Source organism: Orbicella faveolata, unplaced genomic scaffold, assembly GCF_042242905.1.
Source record: "Orbicella faveolata isolate gen_17 unplaced genomic scaffold, um_ofav_v1 contig_4, whole genome shotgun sequence".
NCBI classification, from domain to species: domain Eukaryota; kingdom Metazoa; phylum Cnidaria; class Anthozoa; order Scleractinia; family Merulinidae; genus Orbicella; species Orbicella faveolata.
The window spans coordinates 370,016-390,486 of NW_028301569.1; the positions used below are offsets into that span (position 1 = coordinate 370,016).

At 41.2% G+C, this 20,471-nt stretch overlaps 1 protein-coding gene, 1 long non-coding RNA gene, 5 other non-coding genes and 6 pseudogenes across 7 annotated transcripts; all 13 read left to right on the forward strand.

Moving 5' to 3' along the window:
• Positions 1 to 382: 382 nt before the first annotated feature.
• LOC149100823 (5S ribosomal RNA) lies at positions 383 to 501 on the forward strand (annotated as a pseudogene).
• A 382-nt stretch (positions 502 to 883) lies between these two features.
• On the forward strand, positions 884 to 1,002 carry LOC149100824 (5S ribosomal RNA; annotated as a pseudogene).
• Positions 1,003 to 1,396: 394 nt separating this feature from the next.
• On the forward strand, positions 1,397 to 3,789 carry LOC149100825 (uncharacterized). The gene is made up of 2 exons (XR_016203162.1): positions 1,397 to 1,949; positions 2,806 to 3,789. It is a non-coding gene; the product is annotated as an uncharacterized LOC149100825 (long non-coding RNA).
• Positions 3,790 to 4,670: 881 nt separating this feature from the next.
• Positions 4,671 to 4,789, forward strand: LOC149100826 (5S ribosomal RNA). Its single transcript, XR_016203236.1, has one exon. It is a non-coding gene; the product is annotated as a 5S ribosomal RNA (ribosomal RNA).
• A 382-nt stretch (positions 4,790 to 5,171) lies between these two features.
• On the forward strand, positions 5,172 to 5,290 carry LOC149100827 (5S ribosomal RNA). Its single transcript, XR_016203239.1, has one exon. It is a non-coding gene; the product is annotated as a 5S ribosomal RNA (ribosomal RNA).
• A 382-nt stretch (positions 5,291 to 5,672) lies between these two features.
• On the forward strand, positions 5,673 to 5,791 carry LOC149100828 (5S ribosomal RNA; annotated as a pseudogene).
• Positions 5,792 to 6,173: 382 nt separating this feature from the next.
• On the forward strand, positions 6,174 to 6,292 carry LOC149100829 (5S ribosomal RNA). The gene has a single exon (XR_016203241.1). It is a non-coding gene; the product is annotated as a 5S ribosomal RNA (ribosomal RNA).
• A 382-nt stretch (positions 6,293 to 6,674) lies between these two features.
• LOC149100830 (5S ribosomal RNA) lies at positions 6,675 to 6,793 on the forward strand (annotated as a pseudogene).
• A 382-nt stretch (positions 6,794 to 7,175) lies between these two features.
• LOC149100831 (5S ribosomal RNA) lies at positions 7,176 to 7,294 on the forward strand. The gene has a single exon (XR_016203242.1). It is a non-coding gene; the product is annotated as a 5S ribosomal RNA (ribosomal RNA).
• A 382-nt stretch (positions 7,295 to 7,676) lies between these two features.
• Positions 7,677 to 7,795, forward strand: LOC149100832 (5S ribosomal RNA; annotated as a pseudogene).
• Positions 7,796 to 8,177: 382 nt separating this feature from the next.
• Positions 8,178 to 8,296, forward strand: LOC149100833 (5S ribosomal RNA). Its single transcript, XR_016203237.1, has one exon. It is a non-coding gene; the product is annotated as a 5S ribosomal RNA (ribosomal RNA).
• Positions 8,297 to 8,678: 382 nt separating this feature from the next.
• On the forward strand, positions 8,679 to 8,797 carry LOC149100834 (5S ribosomal RNA; annotated as a pseudogene).
• A 594-nt stretch (positions 8,798 to 9,391) lies between these two features.
• On the forward strand, positions 9,392 to 10,655 carry LOC149100835 (uncharacterized). Its single transcript, XM_089276501.1, has one exon. The coding sequence runs from the start codon at positions 9,392 to 9,394 to the stop codon at positions 10,337 to 10,339; it is 948 nt and encodes a 315-aa protein (XP_089132627.1). The 3' UTR covers positions 10,340 to 10,655.
• The last annotated feature ends 9,816 nt before the right edge of the window (positions 10,656 to 20,471 follow it).

Sequence of the window (20,471 nt, forward strand, 5' to 3'; positions counted from 1 at the left end):
CGAGGTATCGGCGTTTGTAGTCAGATCGATCCAGGCAGCAAAGTCCCAGAGCAGTTCTTCCCCAAGAAAACAATCCTTTCGTGATTTGCAGCCCATTTCCCAAACAATGCCAGCGTCAAAGTTTAAAAAGCGAGAACTGATTTTAGACTTATAAAGTATAATTTCTTCAAACAACCGCCATGTCTTCCCTTACGTAAGTAGAAAAAACCTTCCCGGAATGCATTGCGCTAGAGCTCAGTAAACGTTTTGTGGCCTAAAAAAAATACAACTAAATACAGGCAGACGTAATTAGAAATTCATCACAACAGCAATTAAAGGCCTTCCTTCTAAGAGACTTAAAAGAGAGTCCAAGCAATTGGGCAAGGTTTGAGTTGTTTCTTTCGTCTACGACCACACCACAGGGAACGTACCGGTTCTCGTCCGATGACCGAAGTCAAGTCCTGTTGGGCGGCGTCAGTACCTGGCTGGGTGACCACCTGGGAATACGCCGTGTTGTAGACTTTTGGAGCCATTTTGGGACTGGACTCTTCAGAGAAGATTTCCATACGCCTCCACATCATTGATCCCTCTGTTTTCAAAATGTTTTCTTTTTCTTTTAATTATTTTTCCAGCAAGTTGACAGCATATTAGAAGATTTTCTTGTTTGATTACAGCACTGCAACACTGAGCAGCACACTGGAGGCAATCTCTTGAATGTGGCTTTGATGACTGAGCATTGGAGAATCGCCCTTTTGTGATTTGAAGTCTTAGCTGGCTTTGGAATCTCTCGGTTAAGTAGCCGAGACGTCATTGGAAATTCATCACAACAGCAATTAAAGGCCTTCCTTCTAAGAGACTTAAAAGAGAGTCCAAGCAATTGGGCAAGGTTTGAGTTGTTTCTTTCGTCTACGACCACACCACAGGGAACGTACCGGTTCTCGTCCGATCACCGAAGTCAAGTCCTGTTGGGCGGCGTCATTACCTGGCTGGGTGACCACCTGGGAATACGCCGTGTTGTAGACTTTTGGAGCCATTTTGGGACTGGACTCTTCAGAGAAGATTTCCATACGCCTCCACATCATTGATACCTCTGTTTTCAAAATGTTTTCTTTTTCTTTTAATTATTTTTCCAGCAAGTTGACAGCATATTAGAAGATTTTCTTGTTTGATTACAGCACTGCAACACTGAGCAGCACACTGGAGGCAATCTCTTGAATGTGGCTTTGATGACTGAGCATTGGAGAATCGCCCTTTTGTGATTTGAAGTCTTAGCTGGCTTTGGAATCTCTCGGTTAAGTAGCCGAGACGTCACTGGAAATTCATCACAACAGCAATTAAAGGCCTTCCTTCTAAGAGACTTAAAAGAGAGTCCAAGCAATTGGGCAAGGTTTGAGTTGTTTCTTTCGTCTACGACCCATTCTCGTCCCCAGTGCTACTCGTCTTAAAATGTCGTTGAGGAGTAGCTCTTGACGCACCCAAAAATTCGAATTTTTTCATTGGCTGACAAAAAATGAATGCGCAGCAGAAATGAAAATTACAAAGCTCTACGCATTCCATTTTACTTCCGGCCCGGATGGCGGCACCTTCGCTCAGTTGACACAGGCGCGCTTTACGAAAAAACAAATGGTGACCTTTCCCGATCGATCCGAAGGAATCGTTAAAGTTTCCACGTAACCAAAGGAGTACGTCGCCTTCAACGATGTCATTCACGATCGTAATCATCGTCCTTTGTTGTAGCAGCGGAGAAGGTGGGAAGAAACGTTTAGAACTCGGAGAATCAACCAGCTAATACAACAATTACTTTGTCGCTGACATACCCCAAGAAATCATAAAATTAAGTTCGAATCGGCGGTGGGTTTTAAGAAACGTTTGTCTTCCTTTATGAAAAGCTCAAAGGGAAACTTAGAGCTGGGTGAAAAGACGAAGAAATATCACTCTTGCTAAGCAAATGTGGCACTGGAAATGCGAAGGTGAGTGTGTTTTTCTCTCTCTGAAAGATCAAGGAGATCAGATTCTAGCAGTCCATAATGTATTGATATTAAATTGCCAAAATGAGTCAAAGGTCCGTGTTATAATACTCTGCTACGTACCTGGATGCTGTAGCAAATGGTCTGAACATGAAGTTTGGTTTGTTTCTTCCACATATTGTTATGTGTATGTATCTTTTACTATCTGTTAAGAAGCTTCTGCTGTTATAGATATATATATATATATATATATATATATATATATATATATATATATATATATATATATATATATATATACTATCTTTTTTTTTTAGCTCCCCTCTCTTTATTATTGAGACCTCCCCTATAGTCTCCCCCAAAAAAACACGAACAAACCTTTTGTGGTCAGGCAAGAGTTTAGTTTGCTTTAGAGCCTTCACCCAAATTTATTTATTATTTTTTTATAATTTACTTGTGGAAATGATGTGTAAAGGTAAATAACCATAGATAACCAAAGCTGAAATTTGAGGCCCTTTCCTCTTTCCCCACTTTAGTTAGGAAGCAACTGCAACTAACAAAACTTTATTCCGTCACAATATCATTAATCAGTAAATAACAATAATTTATCATCCATGCAAATAACTGTGAACAAATATAAGAGACAATTATTTATACATGTATAACTGTTAACGAATCATCAGGACTAGTGGGTTTCCAAATGTAATGTGGGAATCATCTCTACTAAAAACAAATCAAACATTAAAGGTGTACAGAGTTACATTAATATCCCCATAAGAAAAATATCATAATCTTTTTGTTAGCCTTTGAAAGATAATTTATTTCCTGCCATTATTTACTATTCTTTGTTAATTTTCAGACCATAATAGTGCTACATAAATTCCTTGAAGGATGACCATTTATGGATAATTCAAATAGGAATGTTGCTCTTGCAGTTCAATAAATAACACTGAAAAAAAAGGAGATGGAGAAAGAACCATTGTTGATAGTAAAGCTATGTGGCTGATGTTCTGATCAACCACAAGACGTAGAAAGTATACATTGAGATGTGTTGTTGCACATGGTTGTATAACAGGCTGAAGAGCCTTATTACCATGAAGTAACATGAATTGTAAAAGAGCAATGTCATTGCATTGTTTGCCATTCATTTTGTTCATGCAGTTTCCTAAAAAAAAATCTTCCTTAATGTACATTGAGGCACACCAATATGAATCACTCTCTTCACATCAGGAACCTCTACATGTATACCAATGCCAGATACTATTCTTATAGTTACATCATTTTAGCTGTATTATATTTTTGGTAACACCATGTACTCATATGGGAATACTGAAATAAATTGGTGTTGTTGTTGTTGTTGAAAGCACCCAAAAGATTAAGCTTTATATAAGCTGGTTGAAAGGTATAAAATGAACAAAAACAATTACATCGACATAAGCAGTGGGGGATGGGGGACAAAATGGTGGAATAGCCCTATATCTAGTTTTGTAATGTCTACAGGCTTTTCTCAAGCCTGAATTTACAAAAACCATCATTAGATGTTCCAGATAAGCTAATTAAAATTGCTGCAGAGCCATTATGGAAGCCCCCAGCACACATATATAACCACTCGATAACAACTGGCATAGGACTTTTATTTTTTCTTGGCGTTTTTCTTAACATGGTTGTAACCACTTCAAAAGGCCAATTGCTACCCTATACCCTGGTTACCACACACATATTTTTTTATTCTTTCCATAGCCATATGCAAAATAGATTTCTCTTCTCATATTTATTTAATTATAATACTGATGTAAATTAATTCTGTAAATAATGCACAATAAAAGTTGATCGATTGATTTAATTTGACAGTTTAATGATCTGTTGATTGTGTAAGACCCTTTCTTGTAAAAAAAATAGAACAGAATGGGGTTACTTGAAAAAATGAGGACATGAAAGATCATATGAAAGTGAGCACCTTTATTACATTCCTTGCAAGGAAACATGAGCAAAACTCCAATACAACAAAACTTTCCTGAGTTCAACAGATTTTTATTCTGCTGCAGCTTACAAACCTATGTAAATAACCAGGAAGTAAATAGTTCTTACCATTAAAAAATTTTCCCCTCATCTATCAGCACGGCTTATATTTAAATCCTCTGGTCAGTGATGCAATTTCCACGGCTGATTTCCACAAACGCTTCCGTGTGTCCATAAACAAATTTTACCGTGTCATCGATAGACGTAATACATGCCGCATCCTGATTACTTTGCTTGAAAGCTTTCGCAACTGCACCTCGCACTTTAAACTTCTCCTTTTTATCGAATGTGAAGAGAAGAAACAACAAGAACACAGCTATCGATTCCTGAATTTTTCTCGACGGTCCACCACAAAATGCAGCGCGAAACCCGTTGGTAAAATATTACACAAGCTGGCAATCGTGTTTGAAGCGGCGACGGCATTTAAGGCCGCTTTCTACTCTCTTTTTAACTCTAAATCACCTAACTTCAGCGAAGTGAAAACACATGTCAGCGTTCCGATCTGTTTATATCTGAAGAATACGCTCTATTCCTCTCTCCCCTCCCTCAGGATTAGTTTCTGAGCAAAAGCAGATATACAGGCCAAAATTACGCATGCGTTACCGGATGTCCGTGATTTACGGACATCCGGTAATGGCTGCTACCAGAGCCCTCCGTTTCTCCGACCACGTGACCAAAAGAAACGGAGGCTCTGGGCACGAGAATGTCTACGACCACACCACAGGGAACGTACCGGTTCTCGTCCGATCACCGAAGTCAAGTCCTGTTGGGCGGCGTCAGTACCTGGCTGGGTGACCACCTGGGAATACGCCGTGTTGTAGACTTTTGGAGCCATTTTGGGACTGGACTCTTCAGAGAAGATTTCCATACGCCTCCACATCATTGATCCCTCTGTTTTCAAAATGTTTTCTTTTTCTTTTAATTATTTTTCCAGCAAGTTGACAGCATATTAGAAGATTTTCTTGTTTGATTACAGCACTGCAACACTGAGCAGCACACTGGAGGCAATCTCTTGAATGTGGCTTTGATGACTGAGCATTGGAGAATCGCCCTTTTGTGATTTGAAGTCTTAGCTGGCTTTGGAATCTCTCGGTTAAGTAGCCGAGACGTCATTGGAAATTCATCACAACAGCAATTAAAGGCCTTCCTTCTAAGAGACTTAAAAGAGAGTCCAAGCAATTGGGCAAGGTTTGAGTTGTTTCTTTCGTCTACGACCACACCACAGGGAACGTACCGGTTCTCGTTCGATCACCGAAGTCAAGTCCTGTTGGGCGGCGTCAGTACCTGGCTGGGTGACCACCTGGGAATACGCCGTGTTGTAGACTTTTGGAGCCATTTTGGGACTGGACTCTTCAGAGAAGATTTCCATACGCCTCCACATCATTGATCCCTCTGTTTTCAAAATGTTTTCTTTTTCTTTTAATTATTTTTCCAGCAAGTTGACAGCATATTAGAAGATTTTCTTGTTTGATTACAGCACTGCAACACTGAGCAGCACACTGGAGGCAATCTCTTGAATGTGGCTTTGATGACTGAGCATTGGAGAATCGCCCTTTTGTGATTTGAAGTCTTAGCTGGCTTTGGAATCTCTCGGTTAAGTAGCCGAGACGTCATTGGAAATTCATCACAACAGCAATTAAAGGCCTTCCTTCTAAGAGACTTAAAAGAGAGTCCAAGCAATTGGGCAAGATTTGAGTTGTTTCTTTCGTCTACGACCACACCACAGGGAACGTACCGGTTCTCGTCCGATGACCGAAGTCAAGTCCTGTTGGGCGGCGTCAGTACCTGGCTGGGTGACCACCTGGGAATACGCCGTGTTGTAGACTTTTGGAGCCATTTTGGGACTGGACTCTTCAGAGAAGATTTCCATACGCCTCCACATCATTGATCCCTCTGTTTTCAAAATGTTTTCTTTTTCTTTTAATTATTTTTCCAGCAAGTTGACAGCATATTAGAAGATTTTCTTGTTTGATTACAGCACTGCAACACTGAGCAGCACACTGGAGGCAATCTCTTGAATGTGGCTTTGATGACTGAGCATTGGAGAATCGCCCTTTTGTGATTTGAAGTCTTAGCTGGCTTTGGAATCTCTCGGTTAAGTAGCCGAGACGTCATTGGAAATTCATCACAACAGCAATTAAAGGCCTTCCTTCTAAGAGACTTAAAAGAGAGTCCAAGCAATTGGGCAAGGTTTGAGTTGTTTCTTTCGTCTACGACCACACCACAGGGAACGTACCGGTTCTCGTTCGATCACCGAAGTCAAGTCCTGTTGGGCGGCGTCAGTACCTGGCTGGGTGACCACCTGGGAATACGCCGTGTTGTAGACTTTTGGAGCCATTTTGGGACTGGACTCTTCAGAGAAGATTTCCATACGCCTCCACATCATTGATCCCTCTGTTTTCAAAATGTTTTCTTTTTCTTTTAATTATTTTTCCAGCAAGTTGACAGCATATTAGAAGATTTTCTTGTTTGATTACAGCACTGCAACACTGAGCAGCACACTGGAGGCAATCTCTTGAATGTGGCTTTGATGACTGAGCATTGGAGAATCGCCCTTTTGTGATTTGAAGTCTTAGCTGGCTTTGGAATCTCTCGGTTAAGTAGCCGAGACGTCATTGGAAATTCATCACAACAGCAATTAAAGGCCTTCCTTCTAAGAGACTTAAAAGAGAGTCCAAGCAATTGGGCAAGATTTGAGTTGTTTCTTTCGTCTACGACCACACCACAGGGAACGTACCGGTTCTCGTCCGATGACCGAAGTCAAGTCCTGTTGGGCGGCGTCAGTACCTGGCTGGGTGACCACCTGGGAATACGCCGTGTTGTAGACTTTTGGAGCCATTTTGGGACTGGACTCTTCAGAGAAGATTTCCATACGCCTCCACATCATTGATCCCTCTGTTTTCAAAATGTTTTCTTTTTCTTTTAATTATTTTTCCAGCAAGTTGACAGCATATTAGAAGATTTTCTTGTTTGATTACAGCACTGCAACACTGAGCAGCACACTGGAGGCAATCTCTTGAATGTGGCTTTGATGACTGAGCATTGGAGAATCGCCCTTTTGTGATTTGAAGTCTTAGCTGGCTTTGGAATCTCTCGGTTAAGTAGCCGAGACGTCATTGGAAATTCATCACAACAGCAATTAAAGGCCTTCCTTCTAAGAGACTTAAAAGAGAGTCCAAGCAATTGGGCAAGGTTTGAGTTGTTTCTTTCGTCTACGACCACACCACAGGGAACGTACCGGTTCTCGTTCGATCACCGAAGTCAAGTCCTGTTGGGCGGCGTCAGTACCTGGCTGGGTGACCACCTGGGAATACGCCGTGTTGTAGACTTTTGGAGCCATTTTGGGACTGGACTCTTCAGAGAAGATTTCCATACGCCTCCACATCATTGATCCCTCTGTTTTCAAAATGTTTTCTTTTTCTTTTAATTATTTTTCCAGCAAGTTGACAGCATATTAGAAGATTTTCTTGTTTGATTACAGCACTGCAACACTGAGCAGCACACTGGAGGCAATCTCTTGAATGTGGCTTTGATGACTGAGCATTGGAGAATCGCCCTTTTGTGATTTGAAGTCTTAGCTGGCTTTGGAATCTCTCGGTTAAGTAGCCGAGACGTCATTGGAAATTCATCACAACAGCAATTAAAGGCCTTCCTTCTAAGAGACTTAAAAGAGAGTCCAAGCAATTGGGCAAGATTTGAGTTGTTTCTTTCGTCTACGACCACACCACAGGGAACGTACCGGTTCTCGTCCGATGACCGAAGTCAAGTCCTGTTGGGCGGCGTCAGTACCTGGCTGGGTGACCACCTGGGAATACGCCGTGTTGTAGACTTTTGGAGCCATTTTGGGACTGGACTCTTCAGAGAAGATTTCCATACGCCTCCACATCATTGATCCCTCTGTTTTCAAAATGTTTTCTTTTTCTTTTAATTATTTTTCCAGCAAGTTGACAGCATATTAGAAGATTTTCTTGTTTGATTACAGCACTGCAACACTGAGCAGCACACTGGAGGCAATCTCTTGAATGTGGCTTTGATGACTGAGCATTGGAGAATCGCCCTTTTGTGATTTGAAGTCTTAGCTGGCTTTGGAATCTCTCGGTTAAGTAGCCGAGACGTCATTGGAAATTCATCACAACAGCAATTAAAGGCCTTCCTTCAAAGAGACTTAAAAGAGAGTCCAAGCAATTGGGCAAGGTTTGAGTATTTTCTTTCGTCTACGACCACACCACAGGGAACGTACCGGTTCTCGTCCGATCACCGAAGTCAAGTCCTGTTGGGCGGCGTCAGTACCTGGCTGGGTGACCACCTGGGAATACGCCGTGTTGTAGACTTTTGGAGCCATTTTGGGACTGGACTCTTCAGAGAAGATTTCCATACGCCTCCACATCATTGATCCCTCTGTTTTCAAAATGTTTTCTTTTTCTTTTAATTATTTTTCCAGCAAGTTGACAGCATATTAGAAGATTTTCTTGTTTGATTACAGCACTGCAACACTGAGCAGCACACTGGAGGCAATCTCTTGAATGTGGCTTTGATGACTGAGCATTGGAGAATCGCCCTTTTGTGATTTGAAGTCTTAGCTGGCTTTGGAATCTCTCGGTTAAGTAGCCGAGACGTCATTGGAAATTCATCACAACAGCAATTAAAGGCCTTCCTTCAAAGAGACTTAAAAGAGAGTCCAAGCAATTGGGCAAGGTTTGAGTTGTTTCTTTCGTCTACGACCACACCACAGGGAACGTACCGGTTCTCGTCCGATCACCGAAGTCAAGTCCTGTTGGGCGGCGTCATTACCTGGCTGGGTGACCACCTGGGAATACGCCGTGTTGTAGACTTTTGGAGCCATTTTGGGACTGGACTCTTCAGAGAAGATTTCCATACGCCTCCACATCATTGATACCTCTGTTTTCAAAATGTTTTCTTTTTCTTTTAATTATTTTTCCAGCAAGTTGACAGCATATTAGAAGATTTTCTTGTTTGATTACAGCACTGCAACACTGAGCAGCACACTGGAAGCAAACTCTTGAATGTGGCTTTGATGACTGACCATTGGAGAATCGCCCTTTTGTGATTTGAAGTCTTAGCTGGCTTTGGAATCTCTCGGTTAAGTAGCCGAGACGTCATTGGAAATTCATCACAACAGCAATTAAAGGCCTTCCTTCTAAGAGACTTAAAAGACAGTCCAACAATTGGGCAAGGTTTGAGTTGTTTCTTTCGTCTACGACCACACCACAGGGAACGTACCGGTTCTCGTGCGAGCTCTTTGTGAATATGTGGTATCTTTGCCTGTTAATTGTCATCGAAGTGTTTAGATATTGTGATTTGTTTGCGGAAAAGGTGTTTGATTAGTTGGCGGTCTTATTTTGTGGAAAAGCCTAACCATACTGTGATTGTGGGAGTTTTGTGTTCCGTAACTTCGGGACGCCAATATGGCGGACCGTAGAGAAAGGAGCGTCACGTTTCGTTCACCTGTTAGAATTGGTTTAGGTGATCTTCAAGCTGGAATTGAAAAGGAAATCAGCGACAGTTTGAAAGTATTTCAAGATCTTGGAGACAATATATACCTGCTGGAGCTTGAAACGAAAGCTGACGCAGAGCTTCTCTTTAGCAACGGTTTTGACGTCGACGAGTTCCACTTTGATTGCTCTTCTCCTCATGGGAAGTTTTTGAACGTCAGTATTTTGGGTCTTCGCTTCTACGTAGACGACGAGGAGGTAAAATTGGCCTTAACGGAGTATGGTGTACTGAAAAGTGAGGTGATCCGTCTCAAATATAAAGCCGACCACGATTTGGCCGGTATGGAAAACGGGAATTGCCTTGTGAAGATGGTTTTAGACAAACCATCTTTGCCGTATTCTATGCGAATCGGAGGTGAGTGGTGCAGAATCATACACAATAACCAGCAACCTATGTGTCTGGAATGTAAGGAACTATGGCATACTAGAAAAAAGTGCCCGATGATTCGCTGCAGAGTGTGCAAGCAGCTAGGACACATGTCGTATAATTGTGAGCAGAGGGAAGCGAATGACGAAGACGAGCCCCACGCAGATCGAGATGGCGCCGCGGCCGATGCTCAGCAAAATGCACAGCAAGGGGTGGCAAGTGAGTCTGAAGAAGACTTAGAAAAGGATACTCCTACGCGAAATAATCAAGTAAATGAAAGTCAATCCGTTGCAGAAAATCACGATGAAGAAATGGAGCACGAGGAAAGAGCACAAGGATTAAAACGACAACACACAACTGACACTGATTCTGACGGCAAGGCTAGCGTCTCCGTTCGTCGTCAGAGAATTCATCCTCCGCCAAACCTTCCTAACGGAAGAAGAAAGGAGAAAAAGACTGCCTCGGCTACCGATCATAAGTCGTCTGGAAGTTAGCTTTCTTATTTTTTATAACGAACAATGGACCGGGACTTTATAATCATCTTCCTCTTTTTAGTCATGACAATCATTTTAACTGTAAACTCACAGGGGCTTCGCTCCCCTGATCGACGGAAAATGGCTTTTTCCTATTTTCTTCGAAACAGACTAGATATAATTCTACTTCAAGAAACTCATTGGAGTGTTGACATGGAGATGCAAATCAAACGCGAGTGGATCGGTGATGTTATCTTTAATCATGGCACAAATACTGCGAGAGGTGTCGCTATCCTCATTCATTCACGCCTTGAGTGTATTGTGAATCATATACGAAGTGATAATGAAGGTCGGATCTTAAATATTGTTCTGGAACTTGATGATCAAACCTTGAGCATCATAAACATATACGCACCTCAAACTGACAGCGATTGACGAATTTTCTTTTCTAGCTTGGATGGTTTTATTTCCGAGGAGCTTGACAACATCATCGGTGGTGACTTTAATTGCATCGCAGACGCAAGGGATAAATTCGGTCGAAATCCAAATGCTAGGAATTTTGCTGCCACAACTCTCCATGGAATTTGCACACGACTTAACATATCTGATATCTGGAGGGATCGAAATAAGGATAAGCGCTGCTTCACTTGGACTGCGCGACATCCCACAAATGGAACACACATACGTACACGACTTGACAAATTCTTAATTAGCCACTCCTTAAATCAATTTGTTATGGACGCCTCGATCAAACCCTCTCCTCATTGTGACCATGACAGTGTCTGTCTGACTTTAAACTTTGACAGGATAAAACGTGGACCCGGATACTGGCACTTTAAAAACAATCTATTGTCTAACGCGGCCTTTGAGTCCGAGATCAACGATTTCTGGACTTTTTGGAAAACCAAGTTCGAAGTTTTCGAAGACCCGCTACTATGGTGGGATAAGGCGAAACAAGGCTTCAAAATCGCTGCAATTCGATGCGGGAAAATACTAGGAAAGCTGAAACGCCATGAAAAGTTTCAACTAGAGCGTAACCTCATAAAGCTGCAGGAAAAATGCAACAATGGTAACACACGGGACATTGAGAACTACCTTCTTGCGACAGAAAAATTAAAGCAGTTGGAACTAAAAGATTTAGAAGCCACTAAAATTAGAACGAAAGCTCAGTTTTTAGAAGAAGAAGAACGGAGCACACGCTACTTCTATTCGCTTGAGAAATGCCGAAAAGCAGAACAAACGATTCGTGTTTTGACAAAAGATAACCTTGATGTCGTCTCGGAACCACAAGATCTGTTGAAAGAAACCCACAAATTCTACAAACAACTCTTTGCAGCCCAACCCAGTGATGCACATGCAAGAAACAAATTTCTAGACCGTGCTATCCCAAAATTACCTGATGAAGCACGTGAGTCCTGCGAAGGTCTTATTACAGAGGAGGAGTTAAGAAAAGCTGTGATGGCAATGGAAAGCAACAAATCACCTGGCTGCGATGGCTTGACGTCGAACTTTTATAAACACTTTTGGTCTATTCTCAGTGAGAAGTTAACACGTGTCTACAGTTATGCTTTTGATAATGGCCTTCTTACTGTTTCACAGCGGCGGAGAATCATTACTTTATTGTTTAAAAAAGGAGACCGAACACAATTAAAGAACTGGCGGCCAGTAACTCTACTCAATACTGATTACAACATTTTGACAAAGGCGCTGGCGAACAGGCTGCAACAAGTATTACCCCTAATCGTGAACTCTGACCAAACTGCTCGTATAAAAGGAAGGACAATTAACGATAACACTCGTCTTCTCAATGATGTCATATCCTATGTCAATGCGAAAAACACCAGTCTAGCCTTCATCAGTATTGAGCAGATGAAGGCCTTTGACCGAGTTTCCCACGACTTATTATTTGCTTGTCTGGAACGCTTTGGTTTTGGACCCAACTTCATTAATTGGATTAAATTGATATATGACGATGCCTCTAGCTCTGTCAAGACAAATGGCTGGCTCACCGCTTTTATTAAACTAGAACGCGGACTTCGACAGGGCTGTGCCCTCTCTATGCCCCTTTATTTCCTAACAGAAAAAACAAGGGCTATAAACATTCGCGAAAATCCTAGAATTCATGGTATTCGACCGCCTGACTCCGAGGAAGAGTTAAAATTGTCACAATATGCAGATGATACAACGCTGTTGCTATCCGACGATTCTGCCATTAATGAAGCTTTTACCGTATTTGATTTGTAGGAAGGCGCCTCTGGTGCAAAAATAAACAAAGGAAAATGCAAGGGGCTCTGGTGGGGAGCTCTTAAGGAGCGGACGGATCAACTTCACGGTTTTGATTGGTATAATGACTTTATCCCTGAGAAGATTCTTGGCATTTTCTTTGGTAATGTGGACTGTACGAGACTGAATTGGGAGGCTAAAATACAGAAAATAAATAACATCATTGCCGCTTGGCGACACAGGCAGTTAAGCTATAAGGGCAAAGCGCTCGTGATTAACGGCCTCCTAGCTTCAACATTATGGTATAACGCCACTTCACTACCGATGCCTGCTTGGGCAGTATCACAGATTGAACAATCACTTTATGATTTCTTTTGGAACTACAAACGTCATCTAGCTACAAAGGACATCCTGGCCCTTCCCCTAAAGGAAGGTGGTTTCAACATCCCTCGTTTCCAGACTAAAATCGGAAGTGTACGTCTGAACACCTTGAGGAGGCTTCTTTCAGAGGAAAAAGCACACTGGAAACATTTCACTTCATACTTTCTTCGTATCTCCAATCTTCGTCTTGGAAAGATGTCTCTCGCACTGGACTATTCGTTGCAGCGTATCGATCGAGACATACCCAGTTTTCATAAGGAACTGCTAACGGCTTGGCACCGACATAAGGATCACTGCGTGCGGAGCGGATCCGCTGAGTCCGTCACTGATATCCTCAATGAGCCCCTGTTCTTGAATCGTGAAATTACCACTGAAGACAAGCCCCTGATCTTTACAGATTGGACTGCAGCTGGAATTACCCGCATTAGAGACATCTGCTATGAAGTTATCGCGGGGTACCTACCTGTGTCAGCCATACATGACATGCTAACAGACAAAAATCCGCGCACCTTATCTAGAACAACAGAAGAACTGAGAGAGCTATTTGTCGCCCTTCACCCAGAATGGTCCCAAAAGATTTGTACTGCCTCAGTCTGGCCGCCGCCTACCTTGCAACCTTGTTTTGGTATTGTGAACTCTAGCCCTGGACAAACACCAATCGATATTTCATTGTGCAGGACGCGTCATGTTTACACACATTTGCTGCAAGCCGAGAAGCCTGTTATCCCTGCTGTAGACCATTGGAAGCAGAATCTTCAACCAGAACCCTGCTTTAACGCTAAACAATGGAAAGCTTTATATCCACCGCTAATCAACAACAAACACGGTGATGTAAACTGGAAGATCACTCACAGAGTTCTCCCCACCGCCTTGTCTTTAAACAGGATCGGGGTGTATGCCACACCGTTTTGTCACCAATGTGGTGCTACTGACACCTTGGAGCACGCCATACGCGACTGCCTTACTGTCCATAATTTCTGGAACCAGCTACAGACGTAGGTGGATAAAATCAGTGAACGAAAACTGACACTCACCACACAAGTAAAATTATTTGGAAAAGCCAAAACGAACAATGACTCTCTAACACCGAGATCACTAGATTTAGTTAACTGGACAGTAACATTGGCCCGCTGGGCTATCTATAAATCCGCCGTCAACTACCGAACAAAGAACTTGACATATCCGCCCGAAGCACTGTTTAAAGCTATGGTGAAATCGCATTTGCGTTTCCAATACAAGTTATATAAGTTAAGACACACACAATATTACTTTCCGCATCATTGGTTTTTAGGAGAAGGTTTTGCAAAAGTAGAAAATGACACTTTAACATTTACATTGTGATAAAAATATTGCGCTACCAAATGATGTAAATTAACGAGACCCTAAATGGAAACTTTTGAGGAACACTTATAAGTCTTATTTATTTTGTTACACTATTTGTAAAAACAACGACATTTCATAAGTTGATAAAATAACTAGAGGATTGTAAATAAAAAAGCTCTTTGAGCCTTTTTAGAAAAAAAAAAGCGGTTCTCGTCCGATCACCGAAGTCAAGTCCTGTTGGGTGGCGTCAGTACCTGGCTGGGTGACCACCTGGGAATACGCCGTGTTGTAGACTTTTGGAGCCATTTTGGGACTGGACTCTTCAGAGAAGATTTCCATACGCCTCCACATCATTGATCCCTCTGTTTTCAAAATGTTTTTTGTTTTTTTCATTATTTTTCCAGCAAGTTGACAGCATATTAGAAGATTTTCTTGTTTGATTACAGCACTGCAACACTGAGCAGCACACTGGAGGCAATCTCTTGAATGTGGCTTTGATGACTGACCATTGGAGAACCGCCCTTTTGTGATTTGAAGTCTTAGCTGGCTTTGGAATCTCTCGGTTAAGTAGCCGAGACGTAATTGGAAATTCATCACAACAGCAATTAAAGGCCTTCCTTCTAAAAGACTTAAAAGAGAGTCCAAGCAATTGAGCAAGGTTTGAGTTGTTTCTTTCGTCTACGACCACACCACAGGCAACGTACCGGTTCTCGTGCGAGCTCTCTGTGAATCTGTGGAATCTTTGCCTGTTATTGGTCATCGAAGTGTTTAGATATTGTGATTTGTTTGCGGAAAAGTTGTTTGAAAAGTTGGCGGTTTTATTTTGTGGAAAAGCCTAACCATACTTTGATTTTGGGAGTTGTCTTCCGTGCCTTCGGGAGGCCAATATGGCGGACCGTAGAGAAAGGAGCGTCACTTTTCGTTCACCTCTTAGAATTGGGCTAGGAGATCTTAAAGCTGGAATTGAAAAAGAAATCAGCGACACGTTGAAAGTATTTCAAGATCTTGGAGACAATGTATACCTGTTGGAGCTTGAAACGAAAGCTGACGCAGAGCTTCTTGTTAGCAACGGTTTTGACGTCGACGAGTTCCACTTTGATTGCTCTCCTCCTCATGGGAAGTTTTTGAACGTTAGTATTTGGGTCTTCGCTCTTATGTAGACGACGACGAGGTAAAATTGGCCTTAACGGAGTATGGTGCACTGAAAAGCGACGTGATCCGTCTCAAATATAAAGCCGACCACGATTTGGCCGGTATGGAAAACGGCAATCGCCTTGTGAAAATGATGTTAGACAAACCATCTTTGCCGTATTCTATGCGTATCGGAGGTGAGTGGTGCAGGATCATACACAATAACCAGCAACCTATGTGTCTGGAATGTAAGGAACTTGGGCATACTAGGAAAAAGTGCCCGATGATTCGCTGCAGAGTGTGCAAGCAGCTAGGACACCTGTCGTATAGTTGTGATCAGAGGGAAGAGAATGACGAAGACGAGCCCGGCGCAGATCGAGATGGCGCCGCGGCCGTTGTTCAGCAAGATGCACAGCGAGGGGTGCCAAGTGAGTCTGAAGAAGACTTAGAGAAGGATACTCCTAGGCATAATAGCGGAGCTCCGGCGGCCCGAAGCGGAGCCCCATACCCATATAGGGAAGAAAAGGAAACCCATGAATTGATTTTCTCATGGTTATCATGGCTAGCGGTATTGCTCGTGGGCGCATACGCACAACGGCGACGGCGACGACGACGACGACGACGGAGTCGCGCAAGATGGCGGCCATACTCCAGGCAATAGGTTGACAGAGACATGCACCCTCGGTTTGTAGCGGGAGAATGCCATTTTCCTTGGCGGGATTTTTAAAGAAAAACGATAGCGGAGGTTGATCTAATATTTTTAAGACAGGGTTCCACTGAAGCAATAAACAGAAAGCAAGAATTAACAGGCAAAGAAGTAGCGAAGAAAATCGGGAAAAAGACTGAGCGGGCCAGCGCTGGGGAAGGAGGCGAAACAGTACTGAACAATGCCGTGAATTATAGCTAGTCAAGGGCTAGAGAAAGGAAGTGAAATAATACCGAACAATGCCGTGAACCAAAGCTAACGAGGGCTATAGAAAGGAGGTGAAAGTACCCGACACACTGATTCAGAAGACTGCCGAACTCCCCATGGCCAAGTTCAAAATTCGCGCGAACGTGATGCTGTGCAGCCGTGCAAGAAAATTCAAAAGTCACCTGATTTGGTCAGGTGATGAACAAGAGATATCAAACGTACCCGAATGTCTTAGAGAAATTACAAAACAGTAAACGTAGCGGAAAGAAGTGGTTGATTCGTTGGTCTATGGAAAATATAACTTCAGTTCAGTCTTCACAACTTTTGGTGCAGGTTTCTGCCTGGAAGATTTACACTGGCCGAACTGAATTGCCAACTTGCGGTAAGTGACTTTTGTTGTTGCGTTTGCTATGAAAATTAAGAAGTTGCCTCGGCGATAGGAGCTTATTTTCAATTGGAATCCATTAAAAGTCTTCCTTATTTGAAGCCATGCTGTAAGAGATTTTAAAAATTGCATCGTTTTAATTTCGCTCGTCTCTAAACAATAACACGTGGGTCGCTTTGGAGGTTGCTGTAAGTTGTAAACAAATTAAGTTTTCTGTCGATTTTCCTCGTCAACTTAAGCTTATAACCTCACGTCTAAAAATAAGCTTAACCAAAACCGTACTTGTAAACACGGCCGGGCGAGGTTTGAAGTTTTCTCTGAGTTAGTTAGCTTTGCCGCTTCGTAGACTGCTAAAATTTCTTCTTCTGTTGTTGAAAACCAAGAAAGGTCTACAAACCATTTTAGGCCGAAGCGAACAGGATTTGCTAAATTTACTTTTGTTCCTATGTGAATATTTGCATATTGTGATTACAAAGTATGGAGATTGCCTCGTTTTGTTAGTTCGATTTATTCGGTTTGGCGAAATGCTTTTGTGAATTCCGAGGTTAATTTGCTTGAAGACTGGTAAAGCTACGGCCAATAAAATGACTGCAAAGCTAAATTAAGCCGTCGGCAAAAATACAGACTCTCAGTAATATTCAAATTTAAGCGTGAATAATTTTTAATATCCAAGCACTTGACAAAATTTGTTAAAAAAGTGGACATCCAAACCTCAGTAGCACCAGATCACAACACGATATTATTATCATTGTCGTGGCCGAACGAGAATCCTCGAGGACCGGGTTTTTGGAAATTCAATAATTCTCTATTAGAGGACAAGGAATACACAACCAAAATTCTAGAATTATATCCTCAGCTTCGCGAAAAATATAATTATGTAAATGACCAACAACTGTTTTGGGAACTGATTAAAATGAAAATAAGAAGCACAACCATTTCGTTCTCTAAAGGAAAAGCACAGGCGATTCGTAAGCATGAAGTGGAGATCAAACAACAACTTGATGAGCTGGATAAAATAATCTGCAATAGCCAGAACCTTGATAACATTGACGGAATTCTTAAACAATATGATGACCTCAAAAACGAACTCCAACATCAATATAATAATAAAGGTAAATCTGCAATCTTCAGATCTAAATGCAGCTGGGTAGAAGAGGGCGAAAAAGCCACAAAATACTTTTTTAATTTAGAAAAAAGGAACTATAATAGAAAAACTATCAACGAAATTAAATTGGAAAATGATGAAACAACTACTGATGAAACACAAATTCTATCAATGATCCGAATATATTATAGTAATTTGTATAATTCTCAAACAACAGATGCACAGGATAGCTTTGAAATGTTTACCGAAAGCATGGAAATTCCTAAACTAGACGATGCAGAAAGAGATGCTTTAGACGGTCCTTTCACTTACGGAGAATGTAAAAAATCATTGGAGACTTTTGAAAACGGAAAATCACCAGGCGAGGATGGTTTTACCGTAGAATTTTATAAGCATTTCTTTGATCTTGTAGGAGCAGATCTATTAGCAAGCCTGAATGGAGCATACGAGCATGGGAGGTTATCGGTCTCTCAGCGTAGAGGCATAATTACGCTTTTACCGAAAGACGACGCTGAATTATTGCTTTTACAGAATTGGCGACCAATCACTTTACTTAATGTGGATTATAAAATTGCATCAAAAGCCATCGCGAGGCGAATTGAGCCAATGCTCTCAAAACTTGTACATCCGGACCAAACGGGCTTCATAAAAGGAAGATATATTGGAGAAAATGTAAGATTAATAAGTGATATTATGGAGCAAACTCAGGTGAACAACACTCCAGGTATATTAATATCAGTTGATTTTAAAAAAGCTTTTGACTCACTGGAATGGTCTTTTATTCAAAGTGCTCTCAAAAAATTCAATTTCGGTGATAGCTTAAGAAAATGGATCGAGATCTTCTACATGGACATAGAAAGCGCAGCTTTGAACAACGGTTTTGCAACGGATTGCTTTAAACCCTCTAGAGGAGTTAGACAAGGATGCCCACTCTCGCCATATCTGTTTATCCTGACAGCAGAAATACTATCAAACGAAATAAGACAAAACTCAACCATAAAAGGAATCAGAATTTTTGGCTCAGAGATCAAACTAAGCCAATTTGCAGACGATACCAACTTATTTTGTGCTGATGTGGCTTCTGCTGAACAAGCCCTGAAAACTATGAGTGCTTTTGGGAATTTCTCTGGATTAGTGCTCAACGTAGAGAAAACAAACGCATTCTGGTTAGGGAAATGGTTGAATAATAGAACCAAACCACTAGGGATGAAATGGATGAATACTCCCACAAAATTACTAGGAATCTATATTTCCTATGACGAAAAAGGTAATAACCAGATGAACTTTAATTTGAAAGTACAAAAACTGCAGACAAATTTAGACATTTGGAAATCGAGAGGATTAACACTCTATGGAAAAGTAATGATAATTAAATCTTTGGGGTTATCTAACTTAATATACTCAATTTCAAATGTTAACGTCCCTAAGGAAATAGTGCCAATGGTAAAAGATAAAATGTTTCGTTTCCTTTGGAAAAATAAGAAGGACAAAATAAAACGGACTAGTATGTACCAAGACCTTTCCTCGGGAGGCTTACGGATGGTTGGCATCGAACTTACGATAAAATCGCTCAGACTTGCATGGATCAAAAGACTTCTCTTTAGAGATAACTGCAATTGGAAAGTAGTACCGGACTTTTTTTTTTTAACAAACACGGAGGTCTCAATTTCCTGCTTCGATGTAACTACGATGTCAAATATTTAAGGCACATTCCAACATTCTACAGAGACATACTTATTGCATTTGATGAAATCAAGACTCTGTACAATTATGATCAAGGAACCGAAACCATTCTCTTTAATAACAAAGAAATCTTAGTTGATGGAAAACCGCTATTTATAAGGGAATGGTTTGTCAAGGGTATCCACACGATCCAACAGCTTTTTAATGAAAACGGTCAATACCTAACTTTTCAAGAACTTCATGCTAAATATCATTGTAACACAAATTTTCTCCAGTTCTATCAAATCTTGAGTGCAATTCCTGTGAGCTTGAAGAACAGAGCGCGAGTCCTAGGACAAAACTCGATCTTTAATTATAGAGAAAATTGGAAATCTTTTTTACTGAATGAAACTAATCAAATCAATTTTGAAACGTATAAGGCAAGAGACTATTACCGCCTACTTCTTGTTAAGAAACACCAATCACCTCATACTGGCCCGGAAAGATGGAAAAGAGATATTTCAATAGACACAGAGAATTGGACAGATGTCTTTAAAATGGCTTCAAAAACATGCAAAGAAAATAAGTTGAAAGAATTTCAATTCAAACTTATCCATAGGATTGTCATTACAAAGAAAGAACTCTTCAGATATGGGATAAATACAGACAGTGACTGCATCTACTGTGGTGAGCCAGACTCCATAAATCACACCTTTATCGACTGCGAATTTACAAAAACCTTCACATGCAAAGTCATCAAGTGGTTTAACACTCAGAATGGTTCAAACTTTAAGCCAGATACAAAAGAAATGCTTTTCTCCACCTTTAAACACCCAACATATATGGAGCTAGTGAGAAAATTCAATTACACCCTCCTTTTTATGAATTTCTATGTGTATATAAGTAAACTAAACAACAGTTCACTTGTACTACCCGAATTTATTGCTAGAATCAACTATAAATACAAAGTTGAAAATTTGTAAATTAACACCGAAAAAGTACTCATAACGAAACAATGCTCGTCACAAAC